The sequence below is a fragment of the Gekko japonicus genome, unplaced genomic scaffold (genome assembly GCF_001447785.1).
Source record: "Gekko japonicus isolate JY-2015 unplaced genomic scaffold, Gekko_japonicus_V1.1 scaffold888, whole genome shotgun sequence".
Lineage (NCBI taxonomy): Eukaryota > Metazoa > Chordata > Lepidosauria > Squamata > Gekkonidae > Gekko > Gekko japonicus.
Genome location: NW_015159740.1, coordinates 58594 through 72676, shown reverse-complemented (window position 1 = coordinate 72676; position 14083 = coordinate 58594). Strand labels below are relative to the sequence as shown.

Here is a 14083-nt window from a genome sequence, read left to right as displayed (position 1 = left end):
GACGGCCACGGCACGATTGCCAGATGTTGCTGTGTGATCGCGCCCGTTTGATGCGGCCCCGATCCATCCCTCTCCCGGCCCAAAACGCCTCGTGTGAACAGGGCCAAAGTTGGGGGGGGCATTTTGGCAGTCTCTGGAAGCCAGAGGACTCCTCCCCCATACAAATTGCACGCACACACAGGCACACATTGCCAACGATCACAGGCTGCAATGCCAGTGTCAGTGGGTTCTACCATGCATTCTGTACACCCAACATGTTCCCCCATATTATGAGATTCTGTGACTCTTTCCTATTTTTCACAGTGGTTGATAACACAGCAGAGAATCCTCTAGTGTTTGGCAATATGGAAAATAGGGCTTCACATCTGCTTGTCAGTTTCAGAAAAAGTCTGGTCAGTTTCTCTTAGAAAATTATTCCAACCTCCTCCTGTAATTTAGAATATACTAGACTGTAAGCACAGCACAAGCCATGTGGTTAGCTGAGGCTGCGTGTGTGCAAGTCTGAAACAAAAGATTCATGGAGACTTCCTCAGGTTCAAACTAATAAGGAGTTTATTATACAAACTCCATTCTCTAGATAGGAAAGATGAGAGATAGCATTATCTAAACTTATTTAACTAGCTGGAAGTCCAGAGATGCAAGATGTGTGTCCTGCTCTCATGGTGCCATGATGAAGAGTCTGGCAATGTGTGCAAGAGAGAGGTGTCAAGCTGGAAGGAAGGAACTTCCCTGAGAGTAGCAACCCACATTTCAAAGGGATGCAGTAGAGAAGAAAGGAAAGGATGCTCTGTGTCCTATGCCTATCTCTCTCTCTGACTCTTTGGTAGCCCCCTCTGAACTCTGAGGCTATGAGACAGTGCAAAGGCCTCCAGTTCTAACAGTTTCAATAGTGGGTTTCCCCCCTTTGCCTCCATTCCTTTCTGTTCCCTTTCATTCAACAAATTAACACTAAAATGCATGCATAAAACCTGAACCACGAGGATTTAAATGGAAGGTGCATGTTGGACACTACTGCGTAGCTGCGATAGGGCAATTGCATAATTTTTAAAAAGACTTTGGATGCCACCCCTCACAAGTCACAAGTGATATTCCACCCCATTGTAGCTGCAGAATAAATACACCGGAGGAAGAGAATGGTGCGTAAGGTGGGCACAGAATCCAAAATCAAGATTAAAGGCTTACTGCTCTGAAAGTCTGCAGTAAGATGTGAGTGTGTGTAATGGGCCTAATCTGGACACAGAGGAGAGAGAATAAAACCATCACCACTGCAGTTATCCAGAAAAAGAGCAACCTGACCACAGAGGGATGGTAGTGGTTTTGCTCCCCTTTCTCCACGACTAGCTTACTTTTCTCTGTGAGACAAGCCCTGGTCTCTGTGCACACACATTCAGTGGTGAGACTGGGGGTAACTAGAGACAGGGGATTTTCTGTGGTGTCACCCAGCCTTTGCAACACCCTCCCCCTTGATGTTTGTCTGGCACCTGCTTTACTTTCTTCTAGGTGCTAGGCTAGAACATCTCTTTACTCAGGCTTTTAATTAAGATCTTTGCCTTATCTTCTGCTTCTGTTTTATGGATAGTTTTTATGCTGCTTATGTCTAATGGTTTGTGTTAATACTGTGTGTTTTAATTGTAAGCTTTCCTTGAGCATGACTTTGAAGAGATGGCACAGAAATATTATAAAAAATAAAAGAGCCAGTTTGTTGTAGTGGTTAAGTGCGTGGACTCTAATCTGGGAGAACCAGGTTTGATTCCCCACTTCTCCATTTTCATCTGCTGGATGACCTTGGGCAAGCCATAGTTCTTGAAAAAACAGCAGTTTCTGTCAGAGCTCTCTCAGCTCCACCTACCTCACAAAGTATCTGTTGTTGGGAGGGGAAGGGAAAGGAGTTTGTAAGTTGCTCTGAGACTCCTTCTTCTTCTTCTACATTTCCTTGCACCTTTCCCCCCTGAAATGTATACCATTTGCATTATTTGTGTTTTAATATTTGCATTAGTTAGGTATAAACAGACTATAGCATATAAATGGCATTACAAAGCCATAAAAAGTAACACAGAGAACTCCACAAACGAAAATGGGTGAAATGAAAAGGCTCACAGCAAAAACATTCAACCCTCTTTCCTCCAACAAAAATTTTTGTATATCCCTTCTGTACGGGGGTATTTCTCTGCCTCTAACTACTGGCTAAAGTGGGAGGGGGAGAAATTGCGTACTTTTGAAGTGTCTTTGCTAGTGTTGGAGGGCAGTAACCAGGGGCGATTTCGCACTAGAGCTGCCTCACGGTGCAGCCACCGTTTGCCCCGACACTATTTGTCAATTTCACACCCGAGGCTGCCGGGCTGCATTTGACCCACGGCTTTGCCCGATTTCCTCCGCAGTTTCGTGATCCTCAAAAACCAGGATCACGAAACTGCGGAGGAAATCAGGCGAAGCCGCGAGTCAAAATGCAGCCCCACAGCTTCGGGTGTGAAATTGACATGTTTGTGTCGGGGCAAACGGCGGCTGCGCTGCAAGGCAGCTCTAGTGCAAAATCGCCCCAGGAATCTAACCCAGTGTATGTCAGCTGTGGGCACTGCCTGTGATTTCCCCAGTCCTGGCATCTTGTGAGGTAATCTCACAAGATTCCAGGAAACAGAAGAGAGCATGTGTGGTTTGCCACACATACTTTAAAATGTTTTGGGAATAGGTTGGAGGGGATGTGACCAGCTTGATGCTACATATTGTGTATGGCAAGAGCTTGTGGGAGGAGGAAGTCAAGCGTGTCCACAAACCCGCTCTTGAGCTGAAGCCTGGAGGGATGTGGATGGCATTAAGAGTCTGCCTGGGGATGGAGCTTGGACACGGGGGTGGGACCCTGAGCCTCTACATCTGTGCTTGCCACCATCACTCTTCTGCCACTAATCTGAAAACACTTCTTGAAATTGTCCTTCTTTTCTTCATGGTTCTTGCAAAGTCCTTCTCATCAGGTGTTTCCAAAGTGAAGTAAACTGTTTGGCTTTACTGTTGTATCTAATACCTTCTAGACAAATAATGAAGACTGCTACACTAACAGTAAAGAGGTCAATTGTTCAGGTATTTTCCCTACCCGCCGTACACTGGCTATAAGCAGTACAGACACTGGTCCAGCATGGGTAATATGAGGAGCAGTTGCACATTGGGAACAGTAATATGTGAGAGTGGCTCACCTTATGTTTGAGTCTGATGATGTGGTGCCACTTGTGAGACCCCTGCCCTCCCTTCTGATAAGGTGTTTTTCAGTGGCTTCTCCATAGGAGACCATAACATTTGCATTGAGCCACTACAAAGGCACCCTTCACATAGACATCTAGAAGCAAGAAAATTGCTTCCATGTGATACAATGCCATGCTGTAGTGGAGTATGCTTAACTAATACTACCATGTGGATTGAGCAGATCACATGAGTGTTTCCCAGTTGGCATCCTCCCTCCTAGGAAAGATCCATGCAAGGAGCTCTCAGCTAAATGGTTATATTATTCACACATGCATGCCTGCAACATAAGATTGCAGTACATGGAAGAAACCAACACCCATGCTGCTTTCAGTTTTATGGTTTGTGGAGGCTATGCATACTTATGGTCACTGGCCTCCTACTCTGACCCAAGATACTACAGTACTGCTTATGGCCTACCTCACAAAGGTACATTATGAATATTATGAATGTTCCATCAACATGAGAGGCAGATCATGAGAGAGAGGGCAGGAAGGGTTGCATCAGTGCTTAGTTCTCATGGTCATTTCTTATTTTGTTGTTGTTCAGTCGCACAGTCGAGTCCGACTCTTCGCGACCCCATGGACCAGGTCACGCCAGGCCCTCCTGTCTCCTGCTGTCCTCTGAAGTTCACTCAATTTCATGTTCCTTGCATCTATGACACTGTCTAACCATCTCATCCTTTGCCGTCCCCGTCTTCTTTGACCTTCAATCTTTCCCAGCATCAGGGTCTTCTCCAGTGAGTGCTCCCTTCTCATTTGGTGGCCAAAGTATTTGAGCTTCAGTTTCATTATCTGGCCTTCCAGGGAACAGGGTTGATTTCTTTTAGGATTGACTGATTTGAACTTCTTGCAGTCCAAGGGACTCTCAAGAGTCTTCTCCAGCACCTTATAGTCCAACTCTCGCAGCCATACATGACTACTGGGAATACCATTGCTTTGATCATACGGACTTTTGTTGGCAGGGAGATGTCTCTACTATTTATCATGCTGTTTAGGTTCGCCATCGCTTTCCTCCCAAGGAGCAGGCATCTTTTAATTTCATGGCTGCTGTCACAGTCTGCGGTGATCTGTGATCCCAGGAATGTGAAGTCTTTCACTACTTCCACGACTTCCCCTTCTATTTGCCAAGGAGTGATGGGGCCGGATGCCAATGCTGATTGCTACTTTGGGGCTGGGAAGCAATTTTTCTCCAGGCCAGTTTGGCCAGGGATTTTGGAGGTTTTTTTGTCATCTTCTTGGCATGAAACAGGGGTCACTGGGGGTGTGGAGAGAGCTATTTGTGAATTTCCTTCCAACCTGGATCTTGCAATCCTACACCCCCCCCCCCTTTTGCTGGTGGCCAAGGGGACTTGGCTACTCCAGCTGTTTCAGATGTCATGTTTTTCCTTCAGAGGACTGCAGGAAATGTAAGAAAATGGGTTCAATACATCCAGCTTTTCTACTGGTGCAAAAGGGAGGAGGGAGTCCTCTTTGACCACTACGAAGGCTATAGCAGGAATCAGGGTGATAGATATGAAAACCACTACTGCATTTCTGAGCTATTTTCTATGCTTTACCTAAGCTTCTTTGTTAACTAAGGTGTAGCCATTTTAGAAACACCCAGGCCTCTCTGCCTTTCTAAGAAGTGCAAAGCCTGCCCGCTTCTTCCAGGAACAAGTGTATCTTATTGCAACAGCTAGAGATAGCCAGAGGACTGGCTTATCACCCTCAAAAGTCAGTTGTTTGTTGCAGAAGAATCAGACCCCCAAAAGACCTGCCCTATGAAAATATACACATATATGGCGGGGAGGGCGGGATACAAATTAATAAAATAAATAAATAAGACTCAAAGAAGGGTATGCCCTGTCCTATCTGCCAGAACACTGGCAACATGTACAGAACGTGCAGAATATGTAGCCATTAACATGGTTACTTGTGTTCAAGGTGACATAGTGCAGCTCCACAGGACTGTTAGTTGGAATGCCCTATAAGAAGGGAGCCTTTTGTGCAGAAAAGGGTCAACCTCTTCTCATCCTGAGGAGATTCTGCCAGCTAGCCCATCTGACCCCAGGCACCATACTGTTCTGTCAGGTATACCTTGTCTCTGTGGTTGTGGGAGTCTATTGCTTTGGCCTCTTGCATTGTGGGAGGATGGGGGGACTTGCTAACAGCCTGTTGTTTGTCTATTGATGAATAAACTATGTATTCATTGAAAACTTGTTTCTACTAATCTTTGCGTGAGTGGGAACTTCCCAACAGTGCATGAGCCTGATGTTCTCAGAGTGGGAACGGATGCCCCCTCTTTCTAACTAGGGGTGGCTGTGTAATTTGACCCTCTGAGAAGAACTCCCTTGAGAGCTTGGCAGCTCTACTCTGGTGCAATGTTAACTGGTAGAACTACTTGCTGCAGGTCAGCCCTGTGATGTAGGACAGCATCAAGAAACACTCAGACCAATTTTACATGTAACAATGGGTCCTGCATGAATAAAACCCACATATGACAGGGGTTTTTAATAAGGAAGGGAATTGGGAAAGATTCAGTGAAAAAGCTGGCTGGATCTAACCCAATGCCTGAGAATTGTGTGATGGTTTTCGTATTCAGTGATTGTGTACATTTTTGTTTTGCTGGGTGTATACACTGGGTATATATCTTGCCTGCAGCTAGTTGACAGTGCAATAGACAAAAAATACATGTGAACACCCGTTTGTTATTGCCATCAAGTCACAGCTGACTTATGGCAACCCTGTGGGGTTTTCAAGGCAAGAGACATTCAGAGGCCTTTGCCTGCCTCTGTGTTGTGACTCTGGTATTCCTTGGTGGTCTCCCGTCCAAATACCAGCCAGGGCCAACCCTGCTTAGCTTCTGAGATCTGACGAGATGGGGCTACTGTGGGCTATCCAGGTCAGATCACAAATGTAGTTATAAAAAAAAAAAGTTTGAAGGCTTTTGAGGATCAACTCATACAATTGCAGTTCATGCTTACCTGCCAGGGATGAAACCACTACGATGCTGCCTTCACTGTTCTTGAGCATTGGAAGAGCTGCAGTTGTCATAGCCACATAGCTAAGGAAGTTGACATTGAGGAGTTTCTGCATCTCTTCAGTGTTACTGTGGAAATAACTGAGGTTCATAGCGGTGACGTGATTCAGAATAAGCATATCTATACTTCCTGAGAAGGAAAGAGGTAGGAATTGTTTAAGTCTGGCTGGTAGAGGACAACATGATACAGCCATTATTCTGATTAGCTACCCTAGAAATTCTGCATATTTTCTAAAATACCAGGACTTCAGCCTACCTAGAAGTTACAAAACTGGGTTTGCATAGTTTGTAGCTTGCCATGACTTTATATGGCTTTACAGGACTTCTAGGGTGGGTGCATGGCATGTATTAATCCTGGCTACTCTCTGATCACATACTACAAATTATATACACAAAACAGGGGGATCTGACAGTCCTTTCATGTGAAGACTCTGTACGCATAAGGATAATTATTTACCACATACTATCACCACTGGAGAAAGTGAAATATACAGTGAGTGATTCAAAGAAAGTTGTGCAATTTACCAGAGCAAAATGCTATATACTCTATTAATTAAAACACTGTTAACCCCTTTCCTTTGCGCTTACTGTAACTATACCAATTGTAAGATTAAGAGAAAGGGTATGCATATTTTGCTCCCGCCATATCTCTGTATGAATCCCCTTTCTCCTCAATATCCTTAGTTTCAGAGGCCACATTCTGCTTTAAAAGACCTTGAGAGCATGCCAACCAGTGTTTGTTCTGCCAGACTTTGGGGGGCATTTGAATGCTATGTGGCTGTTTTTACAGTTTTCCAGCCTTAATACTGAAACTCCAACTTGTGCTATATGCACACTTAAATAATTATTTTATAGTTGGTAGTATTTTGTTGTTGATTTGTATATGATGGGGTTGTACGTTGCTTGATCTTGCAGAAAATGAATTTCAGAATTACTAAAAATGTATAAAGGAAAGATCCTTATCCAAATATTGGCCAGACGCTCCTCTTCTAGACACAAGAAGCTCTTGGCTTTACTGGAAGTGCTTTGATTTGTCAGTTCAATTTGCTTATCCTTTTGATTCTTGACATCTGCCCCCTTTCTGATCCTCATTGAATCCTTTTAGATCCTGGAATCTCTGTGATGGGTTTTTTTGGCTCATTTTCATGCCTTTCGTTATTCCACAGGGTAACATTTTCTCTTGGTTTCCAGTGAACTTGCCTTTCAGCTAAGTAGCAGTTCCTGTGGCAGTGAATTCCAAGTGTTAATCACTCTTTGGGTGAAGAAGTACTTCCTTTTATCCGTTCTAACCCGACCGCTCAGCAATTTCATGGAGTGCCCACGGGTTCTTGTATTGTGAGAAAGGGAGAAAAGTACCTCTTTCTCTACCTGCTCTTTCCCATGCATAATCTTATACTTCCTATCTGCTATACTGAAACTCTGTATGTGGAGGAAGGGATAGGTGGCACAACAGCAGAGACATCTCAGAAGGTGAGAATCTGCTTTGCAGAAGTGCCATGCCTACTACACAGCGTTGATGTCATCAATTTACACTCTTACAGCTTTGCTATCTTTTTCCTCCTCCTAGATCCTGAAATTCCTGATGGATATTCATTAGGAAAAGAGACCAAGTGACAGGGATTTCTTAGTTACAAAGTTCTGGAGAACAATCTATGAATTTGACAGGTGATTATACTGAAGGGTATCTATATCCTATTTATAATACCCCACCATCAATTTTTGGATAGCTCTGCTAGGAATGACGGGTTCTGTCGCAAAAGCTGGGATAATAAGTGATGATAGATGCTTTCAGCAGTATAAGATTCAACTACACAATAGAGCTGGGGGGGGGTTGTAGTTTAGGCTAAGAAAGAAAAGTAGGAAACCCACTACCTACCCCCACATGCAGTCTGTAAGCCTTTGAATAAGTCATTAGCACCTGGCAAGAGATGCTGTCTTGAGCTGTAAGAAGGTGTCCTACTTCTATCCAATCCAAGCATCTGTTAAGGAGTGCATAGACCTACCCCTTCTCAATGTTCCCAGGCTGCCTGAGCAAATGGCAGCATCTGCTGGGTTCCTCTGCCTGCTTACTTCCATGGAAGCAGCTCAGTGTGAGATCCAGAAGTGTCACTACCATGGTTTCTCTATCCTGCCCAAGAGTTCCTGAGCCCACTGATTATCATCCCAATACAAAAGCACTATAATAATAACTGTGAGACAATAACCCCTGGATTACACCTCCTTGGGCGAAGGCTTTGTTTCCACCAGCAACCGATACAAGGAAAGTCAATTGTATATGGGACAATGGGTTGAGATGTATATGGATAATCCAATGAATTATGGATTTTATTACAGGTCTATCCAGATCATGTATATATGTCTAATCTTCACACTGATGCCAAACTCTTAGGTAAATTTGGAGTCCCTCCAGTTGCAGGCTTGTACTTGGGCTCTTAGGAGGCTCCAAATTCCATTTTCAATTAGAACTGTAATCAATAACATAGGTTTGTGAACCTCTAACAATACATGGCAACAGTACAGCAGATTCCTGGGTAGCCTTCTTTATCATGTTAATGAGCATAATTTCCACTGCTATGATGACAGGCATTTTGACACTGAATATTCCAACTTAAAAAATCAGCACACCCCATAATGCCTCTGCTTTCTTTACCACATCCTGAGCAAACCCCATGTCTTCCATGCTGCCATTCATGTAGCTGGCTGATGCCGCGCCCAATTCCAGGCATCGAGTGACAACCTGAAACAAAGAGAAAACAAGGTTTCTGGAGGCCCAATGCCTTTTCAGCCCCTCCCTCCCACCCAAATTAAATTCCTATGCTGCACTGCAAAGAAACAGCTGGGTAGTTCAGTTTACAAGTATACACTTAGCAGCACATTTTTGGTCTGTCTGCTTAATGGATCAGTATTATCAGTGGGGAATTTCCACTGGAAAATGCAGCTTTGAAAAAATTTCCAGCTGGAAGAATGTTGAATTTCTCCCTTAGTAGAATCAACATGAAACTTAGGGTATGGTGTCAAGGTTTTAATACATTCTAGTGATTCTTTAGCACCTCCTGTGAGAGTCATATCAGTCTTTAAAAATTGTTGTAAACCATGGAAAAATATTACTATAATTTATAAGCAACAAACCTGCAAGGACTTGTGGAGAGCATCTGATTTCCCCCTCCCTCACTATTTCTTCTTTCTCTTCCCTGAAAGCACCTATAGCTTTCCCCCCTTTCTTCCTTCTCTCCTTCCCTCCCACCCTATCTTTATCTGTCCCCACCTTCAGCTTCAGACAGCTTATACCCAGAAAAAAAACTATGGTCCAGCTGTGTGATGCCAGCAGCTGGGCCAGGCCTGGTTGTATGGCAGAGAGCCTGCAAGAACTTGTAGGGGACACACCTCACTTTCTCTTGTATCTCTCCTCCTGGCAACCCCCATATCTTCTCCTCTTTCTCTGTTATCCTCTTGCTCTCCTCAGAAATACACCAACCAGCCTTTATCTGCCTCCCATCTTCAGCTATATTTATTATTTATTTACTTTATTTTCTCCACAATGAAGATCTAAAGTAACTTACAACATCCTTCTCTCCTCCATTTTATCCTTACAACAATGCTGTGAGGTAGGTTGGGCTGAGAGCATGTGACTGGCCGAAGACCACCTAGTGGGCTTCCATTGGCAGAATGGTCTTCTGAACCTGGGTCTTCCAGATCTAAGTCTGAAGCTGTAACCACTACACTACTGACTTTTGTAGGAGTGGCAAATATTGAACTGTGGCAAGCAGCTGGACTTGAGTGAGTTGTGCAAGTCAGATGGTAACAAGCAGGGCTTTTTTATGCCTCCACGATCCTTCCAGGGGTCCCCCTGGCTCGCCTGCCCCGGAGTTGCCGGGGGGGGGGGGGGGCGTCCCCCGGCCTTACCTCTGTAGGCACGCACACAGAGGTTTTGGCTGTAATGGGTGTGGCCAACTCTGAAGCCAGCCGGAACTTAGTTCCTGTGCATTCCTGACCCATTCCTGCCCAAAAATAGCCCTGGTAACAAGTCACCCAGTGGTTGCTGCCAGGCTTGGCTCCCTGAAAGACCAAAACAACCCTGGAAAGGGCTCCTCCTCCTCCTGGAATGCTGGCAAAACTACTGTGGTTGCCTAGCATCAGCCACTGAGGGCATCTGTTTCTTGAAGCTACAGGCACTCTTTTTATCATGGGGCGGGTTAACCTCCCAATATTTTTTAAAGGTTTCAGATTTTTCTGCAAACCTGAGGTTTCCCTCATGTCCAAAGAAAGATATTTATTGTCTGTTCATGGCTCCATTCTCCAGATTTAAGTACACAGATTTGGTCACATTTAGAATTAGATATATTGATACTAATTCTATAATTAGGAGTATACAAAATGAGCAAATCTTTGGAACTAATCAGTTTTTCTAGGATCCAAATTGGAGAAATGTCTGCAGCAACCATGGGACAAATTGCCAGGTGCAACAGATAACAATGGTTACTTGGGACCTGGATTTTTGCTTCTTGTTTATATTACAGACAATGGCAGTTTAAATTCTAGTCACACATAAAAATTGCTAGGCATTACAGTAGCTAATCTACAACATTCTTCTTCTCATCCTTTCTGCAAGTTGATGGAAATACTGGACCTGAAACCACTTATTCCAAATTTTCCCCATATTAGATAGAAACCCTAGCAGATCCTTGTAGCTCATTGATTTTTTTATCAGGAGAAATTTGGTCATTCAGAACAAACTCTCATGTAATCATTATGCTGAAGCATGACTTCATAGACCTCAATTTAAATGTTTTCATTCATTGTTGAGAGGGACTCCTTGGCAAGTGGGGCAGAATTAGACTTTCCAGACATGGTTGGGGATGGGGTTGAGTTGTAGCTGTACAAGTCTGTGCCTGAAACACTACAGGTAAAGCCAGTCTTTAGCACCAAACAGCAAGATCTCCTGGCTCATAACACTGTAGGATAACAATGCGGCTATAGCAATGGCTCTATTTATTTATTTACTTCATCCATATCTCACCTTTCTCCCCAGTGGCTTATATTGTTCTCCTTGCCTCCATTTTATTCTCACAACAACCCTTTAGGGCAGGTTAGCCTGATAGTGAGTGTCTGGCCCAAGGTCACCCAGTAAGCTTCATGACAGAGTGGGGATACAAACTAAGCCCCTCCCAGATCCTAGTCTACCCCCTAACCACTACACCAGGCTGGTTTCAACCAGGCATGATGACCATATCCTGCCGATGGCTTCCCCTACTGCAGACCTTTATCCTTTGTGCAGGGGTTAGTAGACAAAATACTGCCAAGCCGTATTCCCTCTAAACTGAGTTAGTGTGGGCTAGCTCACAGTTTTTTAGCCTCCATATTTTTGTCTTATCTCAGGAAGGACGGCTCCAGAGCAAACTAATTTATGCAGTAGCCAAATCGCTCGCTCACAACTTTAATGCCAGTAGCTTCACAAAGTAGAATTTTTGCTCACAAGACTCCACAGCTTAAAGGGAGCATTCCAAGCTGGGAGAATGGCCTGACATGGGGGAAAAAGGTTGTGGGGGTGGAACAAACTTGTCCATAACACAGTTCCTTTTTGTGCCAGGACTCAGGCTAAGGAGGGGCAAATAAGCCCCCCTCCTTCTCCAGCTGCTGCCATCCTCTAATACTTTTGTTTCCTCATCACTTCCCTACCTTTCCTTTCTTACTGTGTTTATGCCCCCCCCCATCCATCCATCTTTGTGCCTTAGCTGGCCAGAACTGGTACACATAGACATAAAAACGAGCATGAATACCAAGAGTTAAAAAGTTCAGAGTGAAATCAAAATTGAGAGATGGCATTCAAAAATGCTGATGCATATATGATATCCCATAAATATAACCCCCAACTAAGGATGCCAGATGGCCTGATTTATGTATATTTTAGATGTGCCAAACAGGGGCTTGTATTTCTGTTTCATGAATTTATTCCATTTGCTGCTGCTGCTGCTTCTGTGCCTGAATTTATGTGTTCTATGGTACATTGCCTTGGGCAGTTTTTTTGGACAGGCAGTTTGATCTTTTAAAAAAATACCCTTTAAAAAGATGACTGTCACAATGTTGTCCTGCCTACCATGATGACAATCCATCCCCTTTCAGTAGCTGCATCTTTTTTGGACCACTCAGCTGTCATGAACTCTAATCCAGAAGGAGCAGTGCTGTGTCAGAAAGTGGAGAGGTAACATCATGCATCACAATGCAGTTCAGGCATCCTATTCAATCTGCTGATCTCTGAATATTTACAAAGTATGCAAAGCTAGGGACTTGCTTTTCTTTTCTTTTTTGGATGCTGGATCTGGCAAGTTACCACCACTGGCATGCACACATTTGTCCCAGTTTTCAGGAATGCGAATAAGTACTTCATAGGTATTTACAGATACGACTAGAAGGGAGTCTGTACATGTGCCTCTACAAGAATGTGCCTGATGAAGAACATGCATATATAAGCATTTGACATTTACTTTCTGGAGCTTGGCTTCTGTCCGCGCAGTGATCAGTATGTGGGAACCCATGTGTGCCAGGTGGTACGCCATCTGTTCGCCGATTCCTGTGCTTGCCCCAGTAACAATCACACGCTTCCCTTGCAGCATTTCTGGAACACAAGACACAGGGATGCCGAACCCGCAAAGTAACCCCCCCCCAATAAATCTCTGAAGGGCAAGAAACAGAAGAGGATACCCAGCCATTCCAGCCTGCAAATCAACTGCCCACTCCCAACAGCCCTCCAATCCAACCCCTGCTTTCCTCCCAAGAAATCAGCAGAAACAAGAATTGCTAACATTCCAACCGGACACAGAGCAGTGCCAAGAGAGACGCTTATATTTTATAATCTAATTGAACAAAGAGACATGTTTATTTTTAGCCACTTTATGCATTCTACTTTTCAAAAGTTTTTAAGCAATCAGACTGTAAAATAACTTCCCCACTCACTTCAAGTCATTTGTACAAAGTGAAATCCTTTCCAAACGGACAGGCTATCAAAGCCTCTTGGAGAATCCAAGTGGCAAACCTCCCACCTCACCTGTTTGCTGAAAAAATATTCCTGCCTGTTGCTTGATGTCATTTCAAAGCCTTGCCAAGCAAAGCCTTCTATTATCAGCAATGCAAGAAACGCCCAGACATGTTTCATTTTAGGCTGTGCACCAGTTCCTGTGTAAAAAAACCATTCCAGCGTGGCTCCCTTCCTCCCCCCCTCCCCCCTGCTTTATTTTAAAATGCTTTGCTTTAAATAACTTACCCGGTTTAAAATCTTCCTTTCCTGAATAAAACCAGAGGGCCAAGACCAATCCAACAAAAGGAACCAGAATCTTTTGCAACAGACCCATCCCACTGTACAGTCAGGAAATAATCAAGCATGAGAAGCAAAAAGGGAAGAAAAAAAAGCCCTGCAGAGCTGTTCCAGACAGAAGGAGCAATGTCTATGCTGTAAAAACCTGCTAGTGCACAGGCAGCAACTTCCCCAAATGTCCAACCTTCTCACAATTCAGGGTGCTCGTGGCAACAGCTCCATCACAAGCATCTAATTTGCTCTTTGTCAAGAGTTGATAAACTTCGGCCCAAGTGACAGCGTCACTTTGGATCCTGGCCGTCCCATTTCATATTTCCTGTCCCTTCGTTTAAAATAGAGAAATTTGCACAACACCCTGAAAGAGGTGTGTCTTTGCTGAAAAGCATCAAGTTTCACTTCAGAGAAGATCCAGGCTGCCTACACCAGGTGGGCTAATGTTTTATAGATTCATTGTTAGTATCTGCCAGCAGCCAGGCACAGACTCCAGACACATCACAGTGCAAATGCAGAAGAGGTTTCTGTCTC

The 14083-nt window shown here is 44.2% G+C and overlaps 1 protein-coding gene across 1 annotated transcript in view; it reads right to left on the bottom strand.

Moving 5' to 3' along the window:
• HSD11B1 (hydroxysteroid (11-beta) dehydrogenase 1) overlaps positions 1-13659 on the bottom strand; it is a 26008-nt gene extending 12349 nt beyond the window's left edge. Inside the window, exons 1-4 of the mRNA XM_015429574.1 lie at positions 13508-13659; positions 12732-12862; positions 8875-8986; positions 6194-6379 (exon numbers count right to left, since the gene is read on the bottom strand). Coding sequence (XP_015285060.1) covers positions 6194-6379; positions 8875-8986; positions 12732-12862; positions 13508-13595 — 517 coding nt within the window. The 5' untranslated portion in view covers positions 13596-13659. The remainder of the gene's footprint in view (positions 1-6193; positions 6380-8874; positions 8987-12731; positions 12863-13507) is intronic.
• Positions 13660-14083: the final 424 nt, after the last annotated feature.